The sequence below is a fragment of the Propithecus coquereli genome, unplaced genomic scaffold, assembly GCF_000956105.1.
Source record: "Propithecus coquereli isolate 6110/MARCELLA unplaced genomic scaffold, Pcoq_1.0 Scaffold164, whole genome shotgun sequence".
Classification (NCBI taxonomy): Eukaryota; Metazoa; Chordata; class Mammalia; order Primates; family Indriidae; genus Propithecus; species Propithecus coquereli.
This window is the reverse complement of record NW_012140969.1, coordinates 2,192,949-2,218,167: the sequence shown is the minus strand read 5'-3', so window position 1 is coordinate 2,218,167 and position 25,219 is coordinate 2,192,949. Positions and strand designations below refer to the sequence as shown.

General features: G+C 52.8%; 1 protein-coding gene across 7 annotated transcripts in view; it reads right to left on the bottom strand.

Moving 5' to 3' along the window:
- Positions 1 to 24,133, bottom strand: part of SMARCA4 (SWI/SNF related, matrix associated, actin dependent regulator of chromatin, subfamily a, member 4) — an 83,609-nt gene extending 59,476 nt beyond the window's left edge. For 6 of the 7 annotated variants that reach the window (XM_012641270.1, XM_012641272.1, XM_012641273.1 and 3 more), the window contains exons 1-8: positions 23,005 to 23,179; positions 6,486 to 6,735; positions 5,448 to 5,580; positions 4,305 to 4,709; positions 3,959 to 4,057; positions 2,988 to 3,246; positions 1,440 to 1,566; positions 708 to 881 (exon numbers count right to left, since the gene is read on the bottom strand). In XM_012641270.1, the coding sequence (XP_012496724.1) occupies positions 708 to 881; positions 1,440 to 1,566; positions 2,988 to 3,246; positions 3,959 to 4,057; positions 4,305 to 4,709; positions 5,448 to 5,580; positions 6,486 to 6,707 (1,419 nt within the window). In that variant the 5' untranslated portion in view covers positions 6,708 to 6,735; positions 23,005 to 23,179. Of the gene's footprint in view, positions 1 to 707; positions 882 to 1,439; positions 1,567 to 2,987; positions 3,247 to 3,958; positions 4,058 to 4,304; positions 4,710 to 5,447; positions 5,581 to 6,485; positions 6,736 to 23,004; positions 23,180 to 24,094 lie in introns of those variants that run through there. The other variant, XM_012641271.1, reaches the window with a different exon arrangement.
- Positions 24,134 to 25,219: the final 1,086 nt, after the last annotated feature.

The following is a 25,219-nucleotide window of genomic DNA, read 5'->3' as shown; positions in this document are numbered from 1 at the left end:
TTATTTTAAAAAGACATAAATTGTAGAAAAGCCTTAGAAACTATAAATGACCAAAAAAGAAACAGAATTATCCCCGAATCCTATTTGCCTTTAGATGTACAGATTCTGGTCTCCTTGACTTATCCTGTGAAAGTCTGAGTCCCTTCTTTGCGTGGAACCCTCCATGGCTCCCACCTGACTCAGAGCAAAAGCCCAATCCTCCCTGGAGCCCACAGGGCACTACAGGACCTGTCCCGCCACTGCCCTGCTGTCGCCTCCTCCAGCTCTCCCTGCCACTCTGGCTGCAGGGATCCTTGCTTTCCATGGAAGACACGGGCACAATCCAGTGCCCTCTGCCTGGAAAGCTCTTTGCCCACTTTGCCCACATAACCCACATGGCCCATCTCTCGGGTCTCTGCTCAGATGTCACCGCCCCAGACAGAACTCCCCCCGCCACGTGTCTACAACAGCTCCATCTTCTCTATCCCAGCTTGTGTTTCTTTACACCTAGCACCTTCCCAGCGTGTCACACGTGGGATTATTGCTGCCTGTCTTCCTCCAGTTTAGTTTTGGCCACCGGCATACGCTCAGTGTCTAGAATACTGTTATCATAATCAACAAAAAAGACAGACAAGCGGCGTGTTTAGAAACGAAATAAACACAGCGCCGTGGTGGCAAGGGAGCCGGGACTCAGCGGGCGGCCAGGTGTGCAGGCCGCGGGGACGCACCTGGTGCTTCTGCCGGCGCTTGCGCTCCTGCTCGATCTTCTGCTGTTTCTCCAGCTTCTCGGTGATGCGGGCCTCACGTAGCGACTGCCGCTTGCTGCGCTTGTAGGCCTTGGCGTTGAGCGCCGTCTCGAGGGCTGTGTCCCTGCGCATGCACACCACCACCTCCTGGCGCAGCTGGAGGGAAGGAGAGGACAGGCTGGTGCTGTGCAGCTTTGTGGCGTCCGCAGTGACATGTCGCATGCTCCGCAGAGCGCTGTTGCTTCCTAAGGAGCCCTTGTAAGTGTCTTAAGCACCGAGTCCATGTGTCTGGGAGGTGCTCAGGGGCCAGGTGAGCACACGTCAAGAGGTGACAGCTCCTGGACACCCAGAAGCTGGGTCCTCTCATACCCCAGGCCTCCAGCCTGCCTCACCTCAGCCACACACACAATTTCTTACGGGTCATTCAAAAGCATCGCACCTTCAGAAATAGACCCATGTGAGTCTCCTGCTTCTGCCACCTTAGGGAAGGAAAGACACACTATTCAATCTGTGAATGGCCCACGTGCCCACTCCTGTGCAGAACATGAGAGGAAGGAGGGACAGGGAGCAAAGGCCTGGGGATGGGCGCGGTGGCTTTTTCGCCATCTGCATCCATTTGTTTAATAACAGGCCGAGAAGAGGTTCTTGGAATCTAAGCCCCAGCACTGCGGGAAGGCCCTGTTCCCAAAGCAGCGGCCGTGCGCCTGAGCCCACCTGCCTCTGGAAGTTCAGCAGCCTGAGGGCCTTGAGCTCAATGGTCGCTTTGGTTCGCAAATCCCCGGCCAGGGACCCGGGAAGGTTTTCAAGTTCCTGAATTCGGTGCGCGATGCGAGCCTGCAGCCTGGGAAGCAAAGACAGGGAGAGGGGCGGGCGGTGAGAGGGCTCGTCTGTGTGCAGAGCCCACCCGGTCTTGTGCTTTAAAGCTAGGAATGCAGAAGAAGGAAGCCATCCCTTGAGGGATGGTGACGCTGTTCATGAGACAGACGATGCCTCAAAAGAGGACGGCAGGAGCAACGCGGAGCCAAGGGAGGCAGCTTGGAGGGCCACGCTCCTTAGGACCTGGCTCAGGGACACAGCACACGAGATTCCTGATGGGCCGGGGCTGGCTCGTGACACTTCATCCGTGCCAGCGCTGGCATGGATGGGACACGCAGCGTGGGAATCTCCTTAGCCCGTGTGCCTCAGAGCAACCCTCCATGCTCGGTCTGAAGGTTCCATGGGACAACCCCCTACTCAGTCTTCCCACACGTACTTCCTGAGCACCTACTGTGTGCCAGGGACCATTTTGGGCGTGGAGCCTGAGCACTGAACAAGACTAACAAGGCCGTTTGTCACTCATGGAGCTCTCCACCCTGGGTGACAGAGTGACACTGTCTTAAAATAAATAAATAAATAAATAAAAATTAAATATCTACTGCAATTCCAGAGAGTAGTAAGTGCTTTGAGGAGGGGCTGGAGGTGACGAGGAAAGGTAACCTCAGCAATGAGGCCAGAATGACCAGAAGGAGCCATGCACAGCTTGTGCAAAGGTCCTGGGGCACGAGCGAGCCTACCTTGTTAAACAAATAGAAACAAGGAGAGTGAGGTAGGTGAGGACCAAGTGTTGGGCAGAGCTGGACAGAAAGGAACATTCACTGGACAGATAATGGGAAACCAAAGGCAGGTTTTAAGCCATGAATAGATGTAAGTTAGTTGTAAAGAGACTTCAAACTGCCGTGTGGGAAACAGACCACCGACGTTTGACAAGGGACCACCACAAAGCTTGCCGTGTTGCTTTTTTGAGTGCTGATAAAACCAAAGTTGGAGAAAACCTGTTTCTTCATAAAAACAGGAACTTCCATTCTTGCGTGTTTCCCTGCAATCTCTGTGGTGGGCAGTTTTGCAGAATCTACGAAATTTCCCAGTGCACATCCCCTGGACCCCGACAATGCCTCTTTCAGGTCTGATTCTGACACACATGCACAGGTGTGACATCAGAGCTCTGCAGGTGTATTCACTATGGAATCATCTCAATGGAGAGATCAGAAATGACCCAACGTCATGGAGCCAGGGGCCTGGATGACCGGAAAGCCACTAGACAGAATACTGTGCCATCCAGGAAATGAACAGGAAGGGTCTTTGTGGCCAGAGAGGAGGCGATCTCTAAGACCCGTGGCTACGGTGGAACAGCGCGCAGGGCATGTACTCGTGGGGAAGCAGAGCTCCCCGTGGCCGTCTGCACGCGCACACACAGAATCTCCCTGCGAGGCGGCGCCCCCTCACCTGTACTCCCGCTCCTGCAGGATCTCCACGGGGTCGAGGCCCCTTGGCTTCTGGATGGGAGTGATGCGGCTCTGCTTCTGGTGCAGCGGCACCATGGGGGCGGGCTGGGCCGGCTGACCCGGGGACTGTGTCTGGGGTGGCATCACGGGTGACGCGGCAGGCGGGACGGCGGGGGGTGCAGGTGAAGGGCGGCCCGTTGGCTGCGGAGGGATCAGCTTCTGAGGGGTGCTGGTGGGGGCAGCAGCATTTGCCATGGGCCCTGGTGGGAGGCAAGCGGCAGGGCCCGTGTTGAGCTCTTGGGCCTGTTCCAGAGTGGAAATGAAAACTCTCCTGGGCTCCTCCCTGCCATGGGGACAGCAAAACCCCTCCCCTCCCCCACCTCTCGGGCAGCTGCCACACTGCCTCTCACTCAGGGGTCTCCTGCCTCAGGGCTAGAACCTACTGGAGACCTCAGCCTCAGCCCCGTCCCACACGGCCTCCACTGAGCGAAGTCAGCTGCCTGGAAGGGACACTCAGCCACATGGCGACCGTGGGCTTTGTCCTGCGCTGGGGCTCACGGAGCAGCATTGTCCTGTCTTCCCTCTCCTACAGCTCCAGCTGAATCCAACTGAAGCGATTCACTCTTCAATGCCCAGCGCTGCATCTCAGGCTCTGAGGCGGCCACAAACAAGCCCCTTCCATGCACTGCCTCGCCCCAAACAGAGCGAGCCTGAGGTTCTTCCTGAGCAACTACGTGCACAGAGGGCCACAGCCTGGGCGAAGGCCACGCGTCATCAGAGAAGATGGAACCAAAACCAAGCCTTTGGGAACTAACCTGGGATAGAGGAGACCCAGAGAAGGCCACAGGAAAACTACTGGCTTTGGGTCGGGCTGACTGTCCCTTTCTCTCTGACCCGGCTCTTCCCAAGGCCTACACAGCCCAAGTCCACGACGGGGAGTCAGATGCAAGACCAAGAGAGAAGGGAACTTACCTTCAGGCCAGGGCTTGGGAGGCCCTCCGGGAGGCTGGCCTGGCATCCCAGGGGGCACGCCTGAGGGTCCTGGGGGAGGCATGTTGGGCCCTCCCATACCTACACACAGGGAGTAACCAATAAGAGAGAATAACATGCATCCTGTGTTCATACCTGCACCCGCCCCCACGGGCAGCCCTGGCTCCAGGGGACACACTCATCAACGGGCCCCTGAGTGTGGGCCTGGGAGGAAGGGAGGTGGAGAAACAGCATCTATCAGGACAGCCACCCGCCAACCTGAGCACCCGGAAGTGCTGGGCAGGCCCCATGCAATCCCAAAGAGGGGACGTGGGTGCACAGACTTTACCGTGAGGCCTGCTGTAATTTGGAGGTGCTGGTCCCGGACCTGGGCCAGGGCCAGGGCCAGGGCCGGGACCGGGTCCAGTTGCGGACACCGAGGGTGGAGGTAGTGTTGGCATCTGCTGCTGCATCCCGGGCATTGGCCGCTTTCCCTGCACAGCCATCTGCAGGTGGTCGGGGAGGGGCTGCCCCCTGGCCAGCATCTTATATGCCATGATCTGAGCTCTCAGCTGGTGCAGCTGGTTCTGGTTAAACGGGGTCGGGCCCCGGTTCTGCTGCCCCAATGCCTGGGGGTCGGTGCCATCCAGTGGGGCCCCTCCTGGCCCAGATGACATCTGGGGGCCCGAGGACGGGCCGCTGGCTGGAACCGGACTGGAGGCATGCTCGGAGCCACCCAGGGGTGAGGGGTAACCTGCAGAGAAAGGCCAGCCCTTTGGTCACTCAACAGCACACATCTGTGACTTTTAAGATAGAGACCTTTTCTGATGCACCTACACCAGCCCCTACCCTGACTTCACTCTTGAGAATCAAACAAGAGGCACCCAGAGGGCACACACTCAGGTCACCTCGGCCCAGCGGCCTGCATGGCCGACCTGGTGTCACCCACGTTTCAGTCAGGTGCCACTGGTTGATGCCGAGAGCCAGTACATGAAATCTGGGTCCCCCGGGCCTGCCCTCCTGCCTGCATATGGGCAGGGTGCACGTGCCCAGGGCGGCCGAGCCCCTCCACTCGTTTCCATTCCCTGTGGCGCCCCTGAGCTTCCCACTCCTGCTGGCAGAAGGGCCTGGCAAGTCATCTACCACTTCACTTCTCAACTGTCCCTGTACAGAAGGGCCACCTGCAGGGCTTGTTAAGGCAGAGTCCTGGGCCCTAAGAATGTGCATTTCTAGTAAGCTCCTTGGCTGCTGCCCAGTGGACCCACCATGCCAAACCCAGCCTGTCCCACCAGCGCTCACTCTCCTGGGGCTGCTTGAGAAGACAGGGCCAGAATGGAGCAGCAGCCGAGCCCGCCAGAGACAGGGCTGCCCACCTGGCTCAACTGTCCTAGGTCCTCCCTGAATCCATCTGTTGGGGCACAGAGGAGGGAAATGGTCCCAGGACCTCCTGGGGTGTGGCAGACACAAGACAAGAAGGGATGCAGAACTGTACCTTGGGAGTGCTGGTCCATGGGGCTGGGGGGCGGCCCCATGCCCGCGTGGCCCCCCGACCGCATGCCCATGCCCTTCATCTGGTTGTAGCGCGGGTCATCCGGCATGCCCTTCTCGTGCATGGACTCCATTGGCTAGGACAGGGGCAAGGACAAGGCAGGGTCAGAAAGTGGGAACAGGAGGAGGGAGCGGCACCTCCAAGATAAGTTCAATGTCACTGAGAACGGCCACCCAACGCCGACACACAAAATGCATGCCACCCACTGGAAGGTGACCACCCAGGAGACTGTGGTCTGGAGGCAGAGGGACAACTGGACCAGGGACCTAGATCAGGGGAGGACATGTCACGAGACAGCCAAAATCCCACAGGGAAAAGACACAACGTGACAGGCCCCGGTCAGGGAGCAGGTGTAGCCGAGTCATCTTCACCAGGAGACTGACCACAGATAATGAAGATCGCAGGACCCTCTTCTCAGAAACTATAAATCAGAGTGGTCTGTCTGAACTCCTAGTCCAATTGTCCCCTGGCCTCCAGAACACAGTCACCTAGGCCCTGGAGCACCCCACTGAATGAGGAGAAAGGGTGGCCACTGCTCGGCTCCGTGAGCTACACAGGTGAGCTGGACATACAGGAGACCATGTGCCTTAAGCCTTCTTTAAGGGTCAGGAGGCTTTTCTTTATTAATGAAAGAAAACTTCAGATGGATGTTCCCAAATGTCCCATGCAGAGAACAAGGGAGCATGAGACGGTGGTGCGGCTGCTGGCTGGCAGGGGGGTGGGATGTCCTGCTCTCCACTCCTGGCTCAGGCCGGGCCATGTGACCAGGGCAGGCTGGGGGTCCTCTACACCTGATCCCCATGTTCACAGCGGTGGGCCCCAGGGTGGATGTCTGAGCCGAGGCAGGTCACCTCCGACTAGAGGGCATTCCCCTCTGGCCCTCTGTCCAGAGGCTGCCTATGGCCACAGGGCAGGAGTGCGAGCAGCAAGGAACCCGGCCTACAGCAAGGGACGCAGGCACAGGGGCACGGGGCTCCCTACCTTGTGCATCTGGTGCATGTTGTCCTGAGGGTACCCTCCAGGCCCCTGGGTCTGGATGGGGTGTCCTGCTGAGGGTGGCCCCGGGCTGGGCCCCATCATGCTGTGGGCAGAGCCGGGTGAGGGACCCGGGCTAGGACCCAGCATGGCTCCAGGCGAGGGGCCTGGGCCCGGGGAAGGTCCCGGCCGAGGAGTTCCGCCCAGGGGTGGATCTGGAGTGGACATCTTCACAGGAGCTGTGGACAGTGGTCTCCTGCCGGAAGGAAGTCCTGGTCAGTCTGGGGGTCGTGGCCAATGGCTAGGCACCTTGGGGACGGCAAAAGTAGACCACATAGTCACAACAGAATCGTCCATCAATGGGGAGCCAGTGCCTTTGACCCCTGCCACCGAAATCTTTTCTCTGCAATTGCTCTCAGAAAAAGTGATCCGTCCCAGGCACACAAATGAGATCACAGTCCACCCAGGAAGGTGGGGACAAAGAGAAAACACGGGTCACGCTGCCTCACCAGAGCCTTCAGCTTCTCTTGCCACCTTTCTGATCACAGCAAAGAGAACATCTAAGGCGGGTGCGAGTCTACCCTTCACACCGCTTCAGTATGTGATCTTCTCATTTAACAAAAGAGAGAGAACACCACAACTTGTCAGCCTCAGACTGGAACTTCACAAAGTCAATAAAAACAAACACTTATGGCAAGTGACACCGGTTTTCCATTGAAGGCAGTAAAACCAAGTTTCCTTTAAAATAAATGAATTAGGCAGGGTACGGTGGCTCACACCTGTAATCCCAGCGCCTTGGGAGGCTGAGGCAGGAGGATCACTTGGGCCAGGAGTTTCAGGCCAGCCTGAGCAATACAGTCAGACCCTGTCTCCACAAAAACATAAAAACAAAACAAAACAAAACAAAATAAAATAAAATAAAGGAATTTAAATTTAAAACGTAGGGTCATTTAAAGAAAAATATCACGCAAATAATGGCACTCTGATATCTCAAACACTTCGAGAAGGATATTCAAATGTTTCAAGTTTGACAAATATTGCTGCAAAGTAAAAAAACTGATACCCAGAATTATGACCCAGGCCTCTACAACATCCAAAACTCAGCTAAGAAACTACATGCAATTATGTTAGTAAATTATGCCTGCTGTAATAGGTCCATGGACTGATGAACTTCATAAATGCTTTCTATAGTACGTGTTCAAATTTCAGGTAACCCTTACTCTGTTGTATAGTTATATGGGCTCCTATGGTCTGAATATTTGTGCCCCCACTAAAATTCATATGTTAAGGCCAGGCGCAGTGGCTCACGCCTGTAATCCTAGCACTCTGGGAGGCCGAGGTGGGAGGATCACTTGAGGTTAGGAGTTCAAGACTAGCCTGAGCAAGAGCAAGACCCCATCTCTATTAAAAATAGAAAGAAATTAGCCAGGTGTGGTGGCAAGTGCCTGTAGTCCCAGCTACTGGGGAGGCTGAGGCAGGAGGATGGCTTGAGCCCAGGAGTTGGACGTTGCTGTGAGCTAGGCTGGTGCCATGGCACTACATGAGGACACAGTGAAAAGATGCTGTCTATAAGGAAGCAGGCCTACACCAGACCCCGAATCTATTGGCACCTTGATCTTGGGACTCTGCAGCCTCCAGAACTATGAGGAATAAACCTGTTGTTTACAAGACACCAGTCTAAGCTAATCTGTTACAGCAGCCCAAATGGACTAGGACAGGACCTTAGATAACATTCTCTTTCATTAACCTCTCTCCTGATCACGGAGTGATACAATCTCATGGCTGATATCTGGAAAACACAAAAAGAATACAGAACCTTAAAGTCACCCAAATCCCAGCCGACACAGAGGCTAAGCACTAATTGCCCCTGCAGAGGGCAAGAAGAAACCCTGGTCTCCTGTCCCCTCCCAGAAAGATGGGACGTCTGCAGGAGAGAAGGCTGGGAGGCTCCCAGGGGTCCACAGGGCCCTGAGGATGGAGCAGGCCCGGCCACGTGTCCAGCCATGCAGGGTGCAGAGCTGCCCTGGTGGAGCCACTGGGACCCCACCTCCGTTCTAGGCTATTCCACACACACACACACACACACACACACACACACACACTCCATGGAATTTCTCAGCACACCCCAGGTGATCGTTCCTTCACATAATCGTACCTATGACCATTTTTATCACTTAATAATCTCTGACACACAAATTCTAATGGCTCCACTGCACGTCCTTGCCCTGTGTTTTCTAATAGCCCCTCTCTTGTTGGGCATGTCACAAATCTAGGATTTGTTTCTGTGGACTTTTGGAATGAATCTCTTTACCCCTCAACTCTCCTGTGTACTTCTGGTTCTGAGAATAAATTTTACAGGAAGGACAGGAACATCTTTAATCTCTTGGAGGAAAAAAAAAATTTTTTTTTTTACTTTGAAAGGTAGGGGTATTTTCTCAGATACTAGATCAAAAACCCAAAACTACTACTTCATTCCAGGCTCTGGCTAATCAGAGAGAGGACCAGATTCCTCAGCAGGGCAGGGGCCAGAGCTGGCGCTGCACCGATCCTGAGACGCCAGGCCCCGGCGTGAATAAACCTGAACGTGTCACACTGAGAACACGTCTCTCTGACCTCTAGCCGCCCCCAGTTATCTCCAAAGCTCCAGAGCCTTGGTGCCAGACCTCAGGTAAACCTGACAAGGGCGCTGCAGAAGTCATGTCTCGTGTCTCCAGCTCACCAATCCCTTTCCCACAAATCCAAAACCCAACAAGCTCAGGAAAAACCAAACTTTTAAAAAAAAAATAAATTTGAACAGCCGGGCAGGGTGGCTCACACCTGTAATCCCAGCACTCTGGGAGGCCGGGAATTTGAGATCAGCCTGAGCAACATGGCGAGACCTGGTCTCTACAAAAAAAATTAAAAAATTAGCCAGGTGTGGTGGTGTGCACCTGTAGTCCCAGCTACTCAGGAGGCTGAGGCAGGAGGATCACTTGAGCCCAAGAATTTGAGGTTGCTGTGAGCTATAATGACACTACTGTACTCCAGCCTGGGCGGCATAGTTAAGACCCTGTCTCTAAATAAATAAGTGGGAGATAAACTCACGTGGAAGCAAAACTGGCTTGATTCTGCTCTATGTGAATAGTCACACATTCTGCTACAGAATCAGGATCCTGGTGGATTCTGACATGCCGCCCAGCCTCTGCCCCGCGACAGCAGTCTCTGCCCCTCAATAACTTCACTAAGATGCTGATTCTGGAGTCTGCAGCCTCTGGCCTGGGGGTTTGTCTGCAGGGAGGATGCACCTGCAGTCACACGCTAGACGGGAAGCCAAGCACGAGGGCGATGGCCGGGGCAAGGTGGAGGACACCAGCTCCTTGGCGCTCCCCTCTGGGCCCTTCGTTCCCCGCATGGTCCTTCTTTGAGGCCCACAGAGCTGCAGTGAGGTAGGAAAAAGGACAAGAAAGCCACATACTTCACAGACACTGCGTCTTTCGCTGGCCGACAGCTTCTTCCTCACATGTGGGTCTGCGTTCTGAGTCCAGCAAACTGAAATCGACAGCAAATACAACACAGGCCATCTCGGGCAAATCATCTTCTCCCTCTCCAGGGCAGACAGGCCAGCGAGTGCACACTGGGAGGCGACTCTGAAATTACAGCTCTGCTCCTCATACTCTACACTTAAGCTCAGGACTTCTTCCCATCGGATCATGGGATGCTGTCACGGCCTCCAGGAAAGGCCTTGACTCACTGCAGTGCCAACTTCATCATGACACACAGGCTCATTGAAGATGCTGCCTCAAGAGAGATTTTATGTCCAAACGTGGCAAGTCTGCTTTTGAGAAGCACAGGGTTTCACGAGAGGCTTTTTTTTTTTTTTGAGACAGAGTCTCACTCTGTCACCTGGGCTGGAGCGCAATGACGTCATCATGGCTCACTGCAACCTCACATTCCTGGGCTCAAGTGATCCTCCCGCCTCAGCCTCCTGCGTAGCTGGGACTGCAGGTGCACCACCATCACACTCAGCTAATTTTTCTACTTTCTGTAGAGACAGGGTCTCACTCTTGCTCAGGCTGGTCTCGAACCCCTGGGCTCAAGCAATCTTCCTGCCTCAGCCTCCCAGAGTGCTAGGATTAGTACAGGTATGAGCCACTATGTCCGGCCACAAGAGGCTTTTAAAATAGCATCTGCTCCCACAGCTGCCACCTCTGAAGCGTAAGGCTATGGTGACGAGGAAAAGTATGCAGGGCCACTGTCAGCAAGCTCACTTCTGGACTGAAAGCTCACGCATGCGCGGAGTTACAGTAACAGGTGGTGGTGCAGGTACTACGCAAAACCATGCTGAGTACTGCCGTGTTTGCACAAGCGCTGGCTGACCTACAGCATTGCAGTGGAGAAAGGACAGGGGGGCGGCTCTGTGGTCCTCAGTTTAATCCTGAGGAAAGTGGCTTTGGATCTTATTGACTTTCATTGAGTTGCAGGTGTCCTGGTCATAGCATCGTAGGTAAGCAACTTGAGGAATCCCAGATTGGACATAGCACTTCCGACCTTCCAGAAGGTGCCCTCAGGCCCTGCCCAGGCGTACCACCCTCCCAGGGAAACACCATTTTGACTATTACTGCAAATCACTTTCACTTGTAACTAAACTTCAGCTAAAAAGAGAATCACACAGGATTGTTTTGCTAATCATTATGTCTGGGAGAGTCATCCTTGTCGCTGAATATGACGGTCAAGTTCTTTTTGTCCGTTCTTGTTTGCACAGCCATTGTGCCACCAGATTTTGGCCAGCACACATCAAGCTGCTTTGAGCAACAGTACTTGGGGGACACAGACACTCATTTTCCTTGGGTGTCCAAGGGCAGAACTGGTGGTCACAGGAAGGCATAAATTTAGCTTCGGTAGAGATCGCCAGTTTTCCGAAATGGTTGTTCAATCTCCACACGCTGCCCCACCCCCAAACAGGAGGAGAGCATTCCAGTTGCTCCTCATCCACACCAACACACGCTGCTGTCAGTCTTTATAATTTCTAATCATTCTGGTAAATGTATAATCGCAACTCATGGCTTTCATTTGCATTTCCCTTGTGACTAATGGCGTTGAGCACCTTTCTGTATGCTTCCTATCTTCTAGACATCCACTTTTACAAAGTGGTGAAGTTTCTGCTAATATTTTATCAAGGATATGTGATTGCAATTCCCTTCTCCCAGTCTGTGACCTGCCTTTGCACTCTTTTTATTTTTTTTTTAGAGATGGGGTCTCGCTCTGTCAGCCAGGCTAGAGTGTAGTAGCACAATCTTAGCTCACTGCTACCTCCAACTCCTGGGCTCAAGCGACCCTCCTGCCTCAGGTACATGTCACCACACCCAGCTAATTTTATTTTTATAGAGATGGGGTCTTGCTATGATGCCCAGGCTGGTCTCAAATTCCTGGGCTCAAGTAATCCTCCCACCTCGGCCTCCAAAGTGCTGGATTAGAGGTGTGAGCCACCATACCTGGACGCCTTTGCACTTTAATGGAGTCCCGTGATGAAGAGAAGTTCTTAATTTTAATGATGGCCAATCTATCAAGATTGTTCTTTGATGGTTAATGTTTTTAGGGTCCTATTTAAGAAATCTTTTTTTTTTTTTTTTTGAGACAGAGTCTCACTGTGCTGCCTGGGCTAGAGTGCCGTGGCGTCATCCTAGCTCACAGCAACCTCAAACTCCTGGGCTCAAGCGATCCTCCTGCCTCAGCCTCCCGAGTAGCTGGGACTACAGGCATGCGCCACCATGCCCGGCTAATTTTTTCTATATATTTTTAGTTGTCCAATTAATTTCTTTCTATTTTTAGTAGAGACGGGGTCTTGCTCTTGCTCAGGCTGGTTTCGAACTCCTGAGCTCAAACAATCTGCCCGCCTCAGCCTCCCAGAGAGCTAGGATTACAGGCGTGAGCCACCGCACCCGGCCTCTAAGAAATCTTTGTCTACCTCAAGGCCACTAAGATACAGGAAGGGAGGGGATAATTCCAAATCCAGAAGGACGGTGACTTCCCTTCACCTCCAAAAGACTTACAACTGCTGAGGGACGTCTCAGTCACAAGGAAATCACGGGTAAGGGAAGACCCCGCCAGAGAGGGGAAGCAGGCAGATGGGCCCCCTTGGTGGTAACGCACCAGATTCACCCACTGGACCCTCACTGCCACACTAGGACAGGGACCAGCACTGTCCCCACCGACAGAGGGGATCTTGAGCCGCACAGACCACACAGCAGGTCAGTGGAAGAGCTGAGGTCACAAGGCCAAGGTCGCACTGGAACTCACTGCCATGCAGCCCAGACCCCGAACGTGGACTCTGTGACTTTGCTGGATAAACTCCCTGGGACTCTGTTTCCTCCTCTGTGGGCCGGAGCAGAGACCAGTGTCTCCCTCAGAGGTTACAGGCAGCAGGAATGAGCTAACCGATGCCTCCCTCAAGGAACCCCTCTCCTCTGCCAGGTTTACTGAGCAGTAGCTTAGTGCTTCTCAGGTACTACACTAGGACGGTCACAAAGTCCTCCCATCAAAGCCAGGAAGCAGGGCTCCTTTCCCTGCACACAGATCAGTAAACTGAGTCACGTATCAAGCGATCACTCTGGAGAGCTCACTTCCTAAATGTCGCCTCCCCCCAGCATGAGCCTGGAGGAATGGCCCTGCCCAGCAGCAGTCAGGAACACACTGGCTTCCCCTTTCGGGAAGCAGAGGCTGCACGAGGCAGCCCCTAGGTACAAACAAGGATGCACTGTCGACAGCGACACACACACCCAGGCGATCAGCGGGTACGGAATTGGGCTACTGCAAACGTTTCTTCTCCCTCCTGGCTCCGCTGTCACAAATGTGGTGTTCTTAGCCCTCATCTAACTGCTCCTGGCCAGCTGTCCCTTCCTGAGGGGCTGAGGTGGCCCGGGCCTCGCTGAGAGCTGCAGAGGGTGTGGGGCCAGGTGCCACCTTGCTCCAGTGAGACGCTGACATAGGAGGGCCCAACAAGCTTGGCTGGGAATTTCAGAAGAGAGGCGGGGTCTGAGGGCAGGGAACACCCCCTCCCATCCTTCTTCCCCCTTCACCAAACATCCCTGCCCTGTGCATACAGGAAACTAACAATGTGACACTTTCAGCACATTCCTTGGGTGCCCAAGGTCATCTCTAAGGCCTCTAGGGTCTCAGGTGGCTTACACGGTACCACCTGGATTCATGCATGGGGCCCTCTATGACAAGTCACTAAAAGGGCGACTTCATGCAGCACTGAAATTCATCGCAAACCAGGTCACAGGGAAGCAGATAAGAAAAGCAAAGGACGAGGGGACCCAGGGCTGAGAACAGCCAGCACGTGTCAGGAACCAAATCCAGACGTGTGTGGCCCTTGGATAGACTGGGTCCTTTTGGGGCCACAAGGAGGGAACAGAGCCCGGGAATCCAGGCAGGAGGCCAGAAGGAATGACGGGAAGTCAAAATACTTACTGTGGGCAAGAGCCTAACGGCTGAAAGCTAAGACATTCAGTCCATGCCCAGGAGGCCATGAGATGAAAACAGGCCCCCAGGTGCCCAGGGCCAAAGGGTCTGGAAGTGACTTGGCCACAATGCCTCAATTTCTCTGGGAAGCTCCCCAACCGCCCAGCAATCAGAACCCCGACACAATCCACGATGCAGAAATCTTGGCACCATTGGGGGGGGAAAAAAAAAGAGGTAACTGTGCACACACGGACACGGAGGATGGTCCAAAACGAATCAAGGTAGTGACAAAGCAAGGTGGGCCTGGCCCAAGCCCCGCTTTGCTAAAAAGAACAACACACAGACGTTAACCCACACACAGAAGCCAGGCCAAAGCAAACAGGCACGAAACTGCCATCAGCACAGCCCTGCGATGGCGAATTTACACTTTCCATATCATAGATGCCGGGCGTTTTTTGTTTTTGCTTATGTTTTTTCACAATAACTATCTATTACTTTTATATTCAGATTTTTTTTAAAAAAAAATTTTTATGCAAAAATAACCTAGGTCAGAAAAATACCAATGAAATAAATACCCAGAAAAGATGCCCGGGAAATGCCTTTGTGGCAATAAAAGAGAAAGATGAAAGGACCCGAGGGCTGCATTATTTTCATTACTTTCAGCTTCACCAAAATTGTCATCTAAAATAGAAACGTACTGACGTTCAAATGTGGAGCCAGGCTACTCGACGATCAGAGGTCTGGTCTCTTCTTTCAAGCCACTCTTAGCTTTTGTCTTATGAATAAAAACGGGCTGTGGTGACCAGCCCCAGGCAGGGCAAGCTGCTCACAGGCAATCGGACCCCAGAGAGACCTTGCTGGGATTATGGGGAGCGGGGAGTTTCCACCTGGAGCCTGAGATCCAGCATTATATTTAAGTTCGGCCCTAGGATATCTGATTTGTTCTCTGAGCTTGGGAAAATTTGTCCCCAGACACATTTGATCAGCAGATACGACGCCAGAGTCAAGTAATGACAGGTGCTCGGGCAGGACGGCTTCAGCAAAACCTGCCCATTTATCACATGTGAACTGCAACACGAGATTTTTTCCCCCCAACAGTCTGTAAGCAAACCTTCCCCATCAGATCTGATGGCGTGGGACTCTCTTGTTTATGAGAGTCCTGTGGTCTTAGGGATCGAGGGGAAATGGCTTATTCCTGAGAGCGACCGTGCTCCCCAATGCTGATGGTTTTGTGGCATTTTCCCTGTGATATAATTAAGCAGCAAAACCCTGCCCTACATTTAAAAGGCAATACGTTTCAGAAACTAAAAAGTCAGGTCCTGATGATAAATGACAATGTTCTCTCGGTTCTACCTACAAGATAGATAGGCCAAATTGTTACCAAGTAGTACTGTCAGCACCAGGAATCACACACCATTTTATTGGGATCACTTCGCTTTTTTAGTCACTGGAACACCCCTTAAGAGCACCTACCCATCCATCTACAAGGCACCAAAGGACCTACGGACAACCAGGATGCCTTCTGCCCCAAGGGAGCTCTCTGCAATCCGGTAGGAAGATGTAGTGTCTACAGTGCAAGATCCAGAACGCTACCCTATTAGATGGATGTTTTTCAAACTTTTAACAATGATCCACCATGACAATGTAACACAGCATGAACACATCAAGCAACTGCAATAGGTTTCACAAATCTGTCCTGACCCATGCTCCCTGTGAAACACCCATGGCCTATGTATGTGTGTGTGTATATGTACTTTTTTTGGTAAGGCTGACCAAGAGCTGTGCTCATGCCTGTAATCCCAGCACTTTGGGAGGCCAAAACGCGGGAGGATACTTGAGGTCAGGAGTTCAAGACCAGCCTGGGCAATATGGCAAGATCTCATCTCTACAAAAAAACAATTAAAAAATAAAACCCTAGCTGGGGTCGGGCACAGTGGCATACACCTGTAATCTTAGCACTATGGGAGGCCGAGGTGGGAGGATCACTTGAGGTCAGGAGTTCAAGACCAGCCTGAACAAGAACGAGACCCTGTCTCTAGCAAAAATAGAAAAAAAAAATTAGACAGGTGTGGTGGTGCACACCTGTAGTCCCAGCTACTCAGAAGGCTGAGGCAGGAGGATCACTTGAGCCCAGGAGTCTGAGGTTGCTGTGAGCTAGGCTGACACCACAGCACTCTAGCTTGGGCGACAGAGGGAGATTCTGTCTCCAAAAAAAAAAAAAAACCTAGCCAGGCATGGTGGCTACACCTGTAGTCCCAGCTACTTGGGAGGCTGAGGTAGGAGGATTGCTTGAGGCCAGGAGTTCGAGGCAGCAGTGAGCTGTGATCACGCCACTGCACTCTAGCAGGCTTACACCACAGCAAGACCTTGTCTCTGAAAAAATAAAAATACAAAATACCAAAAAAAAAAAAAAAAAAAGGTTGATCAAGGCCCACTGGATGGATGTCACGACCCAGGCTGGGTCTGTTGTGTTGCCTGCTGCATGCTCAAGCCTGAGCACAATGACTGATGTCATGTAGAAAAGGCAGGAGAGAAGTCTCCATGACAGGAGCTCACAAAGGCCGAGCATGGGCACGGAGATGCATACCTGCCCAGTGTCACTCGTGATAGGCCGTCCCAGCCACCCCAGTAGAGGACTTACTGACGACCACTCCCCAAATACCAGCCGAGCGCTGACTGTGCCAAGTGGGGCTCCAGACACAGGGTGTGTCTGTCAGGGAACAACAAAGTTCTTGCCTGGTGGAGCAGACAACCAAGTTAACAGAGAAGCATGCAAATAAATACGACACAACGTCACATAGAGGGTGAAGTGCTGTAAAAAAATAATCAGAGCTCACAGGGTTAACAGATGGGAGGCACTCTGAATGCCGTGGCCTGGGTGGTCTCCAGAGAGAAGGACCACAAGTGCAAAGGCCCTGGGGTGCAACTACTCGTGGCATATTCCCAGGCACAGCAAGTCAGCCAGTGTGGCTGGAGCAGAGAGTGGGAAACGCACTTTGTTTCTCTGCACTCACACGTCACCTCTGACACTAGCTCACAGAAAAACAAAGTTTTCTCCTACGATACTCTCACAACACGGAACACTTCCCAGACCAGATGTGTGGGTTTTTCCCACACCCAGCAATTCCCCAACTCTCCAAACTCCAGCCTGAGTTGGTGCCAGAGCCCACAAGTTAAGAGCTCTGTCCCACAAGACTGCCGCCACTTCAGACGCCAACTGCAAGTCCCAGCTCTGGGACTTCTGACCAACAAGCCATACAAAACAGGAGTTCCCACAACCCCCTCATCAGTTTTGACTAACGTGCTAAAGCAGTTTGCAGAACTAAGGAAGGCGCTTTATTTACCATTACTGGTGTATTATAAAGGAGAGGGACTCAGGGACCACCAGATGGAAGAGACACACAGCACAAGGTATGGGGGGAGGTGGCATGCAGAGCTCCCCGCCCTGTCCAGGCAGGCCACTCTGGAATCACTTGGTCTTCCTGGTGACCAGCCCCGTCCTGAGTGACCTAGGAGCCCCACCCTAACTCACCTCATAAGCAGAAACTCAGGTGTGACCAACGAAAGACAGTCCTATCACTCCGGACAGGGACACACAAAGACCAAATATATTTCCTATCATACCTCAGAAGGTGGGAGAGTGGCAGCAGATGGCGGGGGGCGCGGCGGTCACAGGCCTTGAGGAAGCTGAGGCAGGAGGATCACCTAAGCCCAGGAGTTTCAGGCTGCAGAGCTATGATGACGCCACTGCACTCTAGCCTGGGCGACACAGTGAGACCCTACCTCTATTAGGAAGGAAAAAAGTATAGGACGGGAGCCTTGAAGGTCAAGGAAAGGCGGCAAGTGGAAGCAACGAGAACCACTCCAACGGGCAGAACATCCAGACGTTCTAGGGAGGTGGGCAAGGCCGGTCGGTGCCCCTGTAGCCCGCCCTGTGTAGGAATCCCATTCGGACCACCGTTAGGGCCGGTATCAGCTCCCCTGGGCATAATGAGACCAGCCACTGTGCCGCTTTACTGGGTGGCACACATCAGAGCCTCTCACTCAAGTTTCCCACTGAAACAAGTGAGGAGGCAACTGTCACGCCAGCCACCTGCTTCCTGGGCCAGTGGGGCGTGACCTGCCAGCGAAAGGAGAACTAAAGCACTACAAAAAGCCAGGCGCAGTGGTGCACGCCTGAAGTCCCAGCTACTCAGGAGGCTGAGGTGGGAGGATCAGTTGAGCCCGGGAGTGCAAGGCCAGCCCAGGCAACACAGTGAGACCCCATTTCTACAAAAACAAAATATAAAATTAAATAACCACCTCAAAGAGCCATTTTAAGTCCATCACTGTTAAAAATAGGGCCCATCCTGCTTTGTGACACTCACGGCTGGTGAACTTCACACAGAGCAAAACTTAAGACTGTTCCCAGGGACAACTGTCCGCACACAAAAATGAAGACATGCCTCTTTAGCAAGGTAACCAAGTTCCAAATCGAAGTTCTAGAAACAAGTCTGGGAAGCCGGCAGGTAGTTCACGCCTGTAATCCCAACACTTTGGAAGGCCAAGGTGGGGGGATCGCTTGAGGCCAGGAGTTCGAGACCAGCCTTGGCAGCACAGCAAGACCCTGCCTCTACAAAAAATAAAAAACTAAGCCAGGCATGGTGGCACACACCTGTAGTCCCAGCTACTAGGGAGGCTGAGGCAGGAGGATCACTGGAGCCCAGGGGTTCAAGGTTACAGTGAACTGTGATGACGCCACTGCCCTCTAGCCCAGGCAACAGAGCGAGACCCTGTCTCAAAAAAACAACAAAAACAAAAGACAAAAAGAAACCAGTCTGGTGCTTAAAAGACAGGAAGTGGCCAGCACTGGTTCACACCTTGCTAGCATTTACCTGTTTTCTAAAGACAGCCCCTTCCTGAGGGAACTGGAGGGACCTCATGGATCTCCCAGCAACCCTGCTACACCTGGCGCTTCCCTCAAGGCCCTTTCCCATATAAGAAGAAGAGTCGAGGCCAAAATCAGTACATCAGCATGCAGTTAACAGAACACTTCAAGCGAGAAATCACCGGTCACACTCACGAGCCCAGCACTTCTCCTTAGGGGTGACACCTACAAGGTCAGTGGCAACTGCAGCTCAGCTTGGCCTCAGACTCGATTCGGACTCATTCCCTCTCAGATGTCCCCCCAGGATTGCAGCAGCTGTTACGTTTCCCTTTCATAGGTGTAGCACATCCCTTTCGCTCTGATTTGTTTTTAAAACTTCACCTCTCTCCTGCGTGTTCCAATACTCCAAGTTATAAGCAACTATGTGAAACGGAAAATGAACACTTGCTATTTCTAAAAAGCCAGGCCACCAAACACACTCTCCCGTTTGCAAAGTCTTACGGTGAAATTGCAAAGCATCATTTTCCACAACAACGTTCTGCCCAACAGTGGACTACGTACAGGACGGTGGACCCACAGGATTATGGTACTGTATTTTTACTGTACCGTTCCTAAGACTGCATACACAAATTCCACTGTGTTCCAACGGCCTACAGTACTCAATACAGTAACATGCCGCACATGTTTGTGGCCTGTGAACAAAAGGCCACACATTGTAGCCCAGGTGGGCAGGAGGCTGCATCACCTAGGTTTGTGTAAGAACACTCTGGGATGTTCACGCAACGATGAAATAATCTCCCAACAAATTTCTCAGAACACGGCCCTGTCATTAAGCATCATGTGACTCTATTGAGGACAAAATGGAGAAACTGATTCCTTTGCTCTCACTTTGCAAACACACACAGAACCATTACAGGAGGAAAAAATATATTATCTGTGTCATACCCCAGGATGTTGTAAGAATCCTAATAAATGACAATAGCTGCCAATTGTTTAGCACCACGTGCCCGGCACTGTTCTGCGCACTTCGCGTTTGTCATTTGGTTGTTGTTTCATTCTTGTAACAATCCCACAAGCTGGGTACTATTACTGTGCCCTTTGCAAGCAGGAGCCGGCTGTGAGCTAATGAGAACAGAGCCCTTGTCTTCCAGGTCCCCAGTGAATGCCCAGCTCCCGGAGCAGTGCCTGGCTCATGGCAGGCGCTCAGTGCACGCGTGTTCACAACATAAATGTTGAATGAGTGGCTGGGTCACTTCTTGCACAACTCCAGGGGGCGCCATTCACGTTGTGTTCTGTCTATAGTCAACGTGAATGGGCCCCTCCGTGCCACCGCATCCATGATGACTAAGGGAAGGTGAGTGACAAAGCCAGAGGTCAAAACCAGGCGGTTGAACTTGCGGGCCCCTGGTGGGAAAGAAAATATCCCTGGACCTCAGCTTACTGGCACAAAGTTCTCATCAGACATTTACCCTAAACACTAGTCCCTACTCCTCTCCCATGTCTAATAAATGGCTAAGACATGGAACTGGTCCAGGGTTACTGCCCAATGTTTTGAGAGTCCACAAGGAGTGCCAATGGTACGTAAATAATTTGTAAATAAATACGCATATGTGCTGGGGTGCTTTTCACTGACAGAAAAAGTTTGGCGACCACCGCACTGCCCTGTACCACACCTCTGATGACGTCACCACCCCGGTTCAAAAACCTACAAGATCAAAAATCTTCTAAAGGGCTGGACACAAAATGATTTCAGATGGCATATGTAGGGACACTGAATGCTTTCCTAATTATGCACCCATTGATTTTAGTGAAAATTAGAAAAATACATATAAGCAGCATATCAAACCTGGGGTTCTTGGGATATAGGATGACTCTAAATAATGACTTTAGTTTTTTAAATAGTTGATTTACAAAAATTACAAATGAATAAAATAAACAATTTTAACTCTAACAAATCAAGAGCGCACCTGGGTGCCAAGTGCGGCAGTGTGTTAAGCAGCTTCCCATGTTACCGCATTCAACCCTCACAAGAACCATGTGAGGTAGCATCCTCGTCCTACCTGTTTCACAAGTGGGGAGCCCTCCTGGGAAGTGCTTTGCTTGAGGTCAAGCTAGAATTTAGAGAGCTGAGGGTGAATCTAGGGGGTCTGATTCCAGAAAGGAGGACTCCTCACCATCACCCCATACTAACCACCGAGCCACCCTTTATGGGGGCAGAGGGGTTGGGGAGGGCAACTGAGCTTCGGGGAAACAATGACCTGGAAAGTTCAAAAACCAACAAGAGGCCGGGTGCTCACGCCTGTAACACTAGCACTTTGGGAGGCAGAGGCAGGAGGATTGAGGCGGGAAGATTGCTTGAGGCCAGGAGTTCAAGACCAGCCTGAGCAAGACTGAGACCCCATCTCTACGAAAAATGGAAAAATTAGCCGGGCATGGTAGCATGCACCTGTAGTCCCAGCTACTCGGGAGGCCGAGGCAGGAGGATCGCTTGTGCCTAGGAGCTCAAGGCTGCAATGAGCTATAATGATACCACTGCACTCTAGCCTGAGCGACAGAGCAAGACCCTGTCTCAAAAACAACAACAACAAAAAAAACCCAACAACAGCAACTAACACGTGTGGCTTTACAACCCACTCCCAGTCCCTTACCAAGCACTTTACATAGACCATCCTTCCAAGGACCCTCCTCATTCATTCCACAAATGTTCACTACGGATCTACTATGTGCCAGGCCCAGGGTATGCTGCAGCAAACCAGGTAGACACAGCCCCTGCTCTGATGGCACTGGGGGTGAAAGCTACACAGGAAAGGACCAGGTCGATGTGCAAGTGTGGCAGACAGAAATAATGACTGGTCCAAGGAGGCCAGGCAAAGTCAAAATAAAGCCTGCGCATCCTCTGAGCGAAGGCGCCCTCTTCTGAAGCCTCCCTGATCTCTGCCTCTCACGGATCCCTGCCCATGCACTGTGTCCTCCTCACAATGCAGGTTGTGAGGATTCAATGGCAGGCCAAAGGGATCTGTCCCCACATTTACCACCAGTTCCCCCACAAGACTGGAGAGGTACCTGAGGCATCCAACCCCCAACCACCCAACACCCAGTAGGGTCGCAACAAATATTAGCTGAACAAGGAAGGAGGAGATTGGACCAGACAATAACAATAGTCCTTCCCATTAGCCAGGAACCATTTTACAGGCTCTCACCAACTCCATTTGTGAGATTACCCCTTTCACAAACGAGGAAACTTAAGAAATTCAGAGAGATTAAGCCACTTGCCTAAGGTCACACAGCTAAGGGGCTCACAGCGCCAAGAATCAAACTTGAATCCGGCCTGTCAATCTAAACTGAAAACTTGTTTCAAATTCCTGAGAAGTGGCGCTTCTGCTTATTCCAATTCTACTTTTCCCAAGGAGTCACTGACCAAAAAAAAAGATTGGGATGTTCAAGATCAGCACAAAACACTCGCCTAAAATGTCCGCGTTTTAAATAAAAGCCTTAATCTGAAAAACCGATCGACTGGGGGGAGGAGGAAAAAGGATGCAAAAGAAAAACAACGCTTTCAACAGCAAACAGTTTCCTCCGTCCTCCCCCACTAGACGCCGACCCCGTCACTTCGGGTCAAACATTTCAAGTCACTAAATGCAAGAAATTGGGGGAATCATTTACCTTTCCTTGACAATCTGGAATGAGGCGATTTTTAATAAAATTTCAAGTCTGCTAACCCAAGGGGGCTGCTAATGCTCGTGTCCGGGCGACGCTGGACATAGCTGGGGTTTTTGCTACTGAGTCCCGATTGCAGCCTAGCCAAAAAGGCGAAGACCCGTTACAACGTAGCCAGAAAAACCCCGACGCCTGCCTATTGTTGCAGCCGCGGCCACCCGGTCGGCGACTGGGGGCCGGACTCCTGGCCCGCCTGGGGAGGTGGGGGGCCCAGCTTTGTCCGGCGACCCCGGAGAGAGCGCGCGCAGGGGGCGCGCGGCCTCCACGAGGCCCGGGCCCGGACCCCGCCGACCCGCAGATACTGTGGCCGCCGCGGCCTCGCTACACTAGGGCCTTCCCCGCGCGCGCGGCTGCCGGCCGGGCTTCTTGACCCTCCGGCGCCACCGTACCCCGGCCCCGCTCCGGGAGCCGGCGGCCCCCTCCCCCCTCGGCGCCACGGCTCCATTCAAACCGTCCTCCCAAGCCTCGTGCCGCGCTCCCCCCGCGGCCCGCGTTCCTTACCGGGAGCCGCCGGTGCCGTCGCCTTCACAGCGCCTCCCCCGCCCCTCCGCGCGGGGCAGGGGGCAAAGTGTGCGTCTCGCCTCTCCTCACGAAACAAAGAAGCCGCCGCCGCCGCCGAGCGAGGGGAAGCCTCGCGCGCGCTCCCGTCCCCCTCGGCCAGGCCCCTCCACAACACACGCCGCCCGCGCCCCCGCTGCGCGCGCACTCGCTGCTCTCCTCCCCACGCCCGCGGAAAGTCTCTCCAGCTTCCGCCGCCCGCCCGGCCTCGTGCGCGCGCCCGCGCGCCCGCCCGCCCTTCCGCTGCCCGCGCGCGTGCGCGCTGGCCTCAGCTGCGGTGGGCGTGGCCCATAGAAAGCACGCGCAGCCGGCGCTTCTCCCCACTCTGTCTGCGGCGGCTTTGCGCCTGCGCATGGGCATCTTCGTCTCGCACGCCGCGCGTCCTCACGCCGCCGAGCATGCGCAGAGCGGGTGCCACTGCAGAGGCGGCGGCGGAGGGACAATTGGGGGATGGGATCGGGGTGGCCGTGGGATCTGTGGGGAAGGGATGGCCGAGGGGCTTCAAGGCTCGGCAGTGGGTACCCGGGGCCGTGCGTGGGGGCGGAAGACGGGCAGACTGGGCCTGGACTGGGCAAAGTTTGCCCGCGGGCCAAGGGCGGGCCTGGGAACCACTTTGATGCCTGGCGTGGGGCGGCGGGGCCAGTCGGGCGCCCGATCGTGACCGCCTTTTCTGCAAAACCAACCGAGTGTCATTCATTCGTTTAGCCAATAATTACTGACCTGCTACTGTGCCCTAGCCGCCGAGGAGCCCACGATCTAGTGAGGGAGGGGGACGAGAAGCACGATTAATAAGTAAAATCAGTGTCTTGAGAAGAAGACGTGGCGGGGTGGAGGGGAGAGGGTTGTGGAAATTTCAAGTTTCGCACCCAGGGAACCTCGCTGCGAAGACGACGTTTGAGTACAGACAGGAAAGCACTGTCGGGGACAGCCTTGCTCCAAGTTTGACGGCCTTGAGCCTCTCGGCTTCTTCTCTGTGTTTTTAAAATATTTCGTTCCCCCAACGGGACAAGCGCTCCCCAAAGTCAGGTCCTACCATGTGTGGTTTCTCAGGCTGGACGGTTCCCACCCCTGCTTCTCTCATGCGTGCTCTTCCTCATTTTCCAGGGCTCAGCTGACTCACCACCTCAGCCTTGCCTCCTGTTTGATCACTGCTTCCTTTGCCCTTCCTGCACATTTCTGGAGTAGAGTCTTTATCTCTGTCTTCCTCGCCTCAGTTAAATGGCAAAGATAATGCCAATTTTAGTCAATAGTGAATACACAGCATCTGGCATGGGCCCCCCCTCCACCAGGTACTAGATATTTTTTAAGACTATAGAAATATACTGCCTGGGCCAGGCGCATTGGCGCATGTCTGTAACCCCAGGGCTTTGAGAGGCTATGCTGTAGTGCCAGCTACTGGGGAGGCTGAGGCGGGAGGATCACTTGAGCCCAGGAGTTCAAGTACAGCCTGGGCAACATAGCAAGACCCTATCTCTTTAAAAACAAAACTCCTATTTTGGTTTTAAATAGAGGATGCCTGTGGAAAACAATCCTGTAGACCAGTGATGTCTGTGTATTGGAATCCCTGTTTAAACAGACTGATGCCTTTTAGCACTTATATTTAGGTCTGTGATACATTTGGAGTTAATTTTTGTATATGGTATGAGCTAAGGATTAAGTTCATTGCTTTCCATAGGGATATCCAGTTGTTCCAGCAGCAGTTGTTCTAGACTGTTCTCTTCCCCCATTGAATTCCCTTAAAACTTTTGTCAAAAATCAATTGGCTGTTTAAGTGTGGGTCTGTTTTTGGACTCCATCCTGCTCATCAATCTATAATGTCTGCCTTTATGCCAAGACTATACTGCCTTGATTACTGTAATTTTATAACAAGTCTTCAGCTCAAGTAGTCCTCCAATTTTGTTCTTTTTTCAAATTGTTTTGTCTACTCTAGATCCTTTGCATTTCTGTGTAAATTTTAGACTCAGCTTGTCATTTTATACCAAAAAACAAGATGGGATTTTGATTGGGATTGCACTGAATCAGTAGATCAACTTGAGCAAAATCACCATCTTAACAATACGAAGTCTTCCAGTCCATGAACATGGTATATCTCTCCATTTATTTAGGTCTTTTCTAATTTCCATTAAACTTTCTCCTGTCAGGCCTTTCCTACTCCACT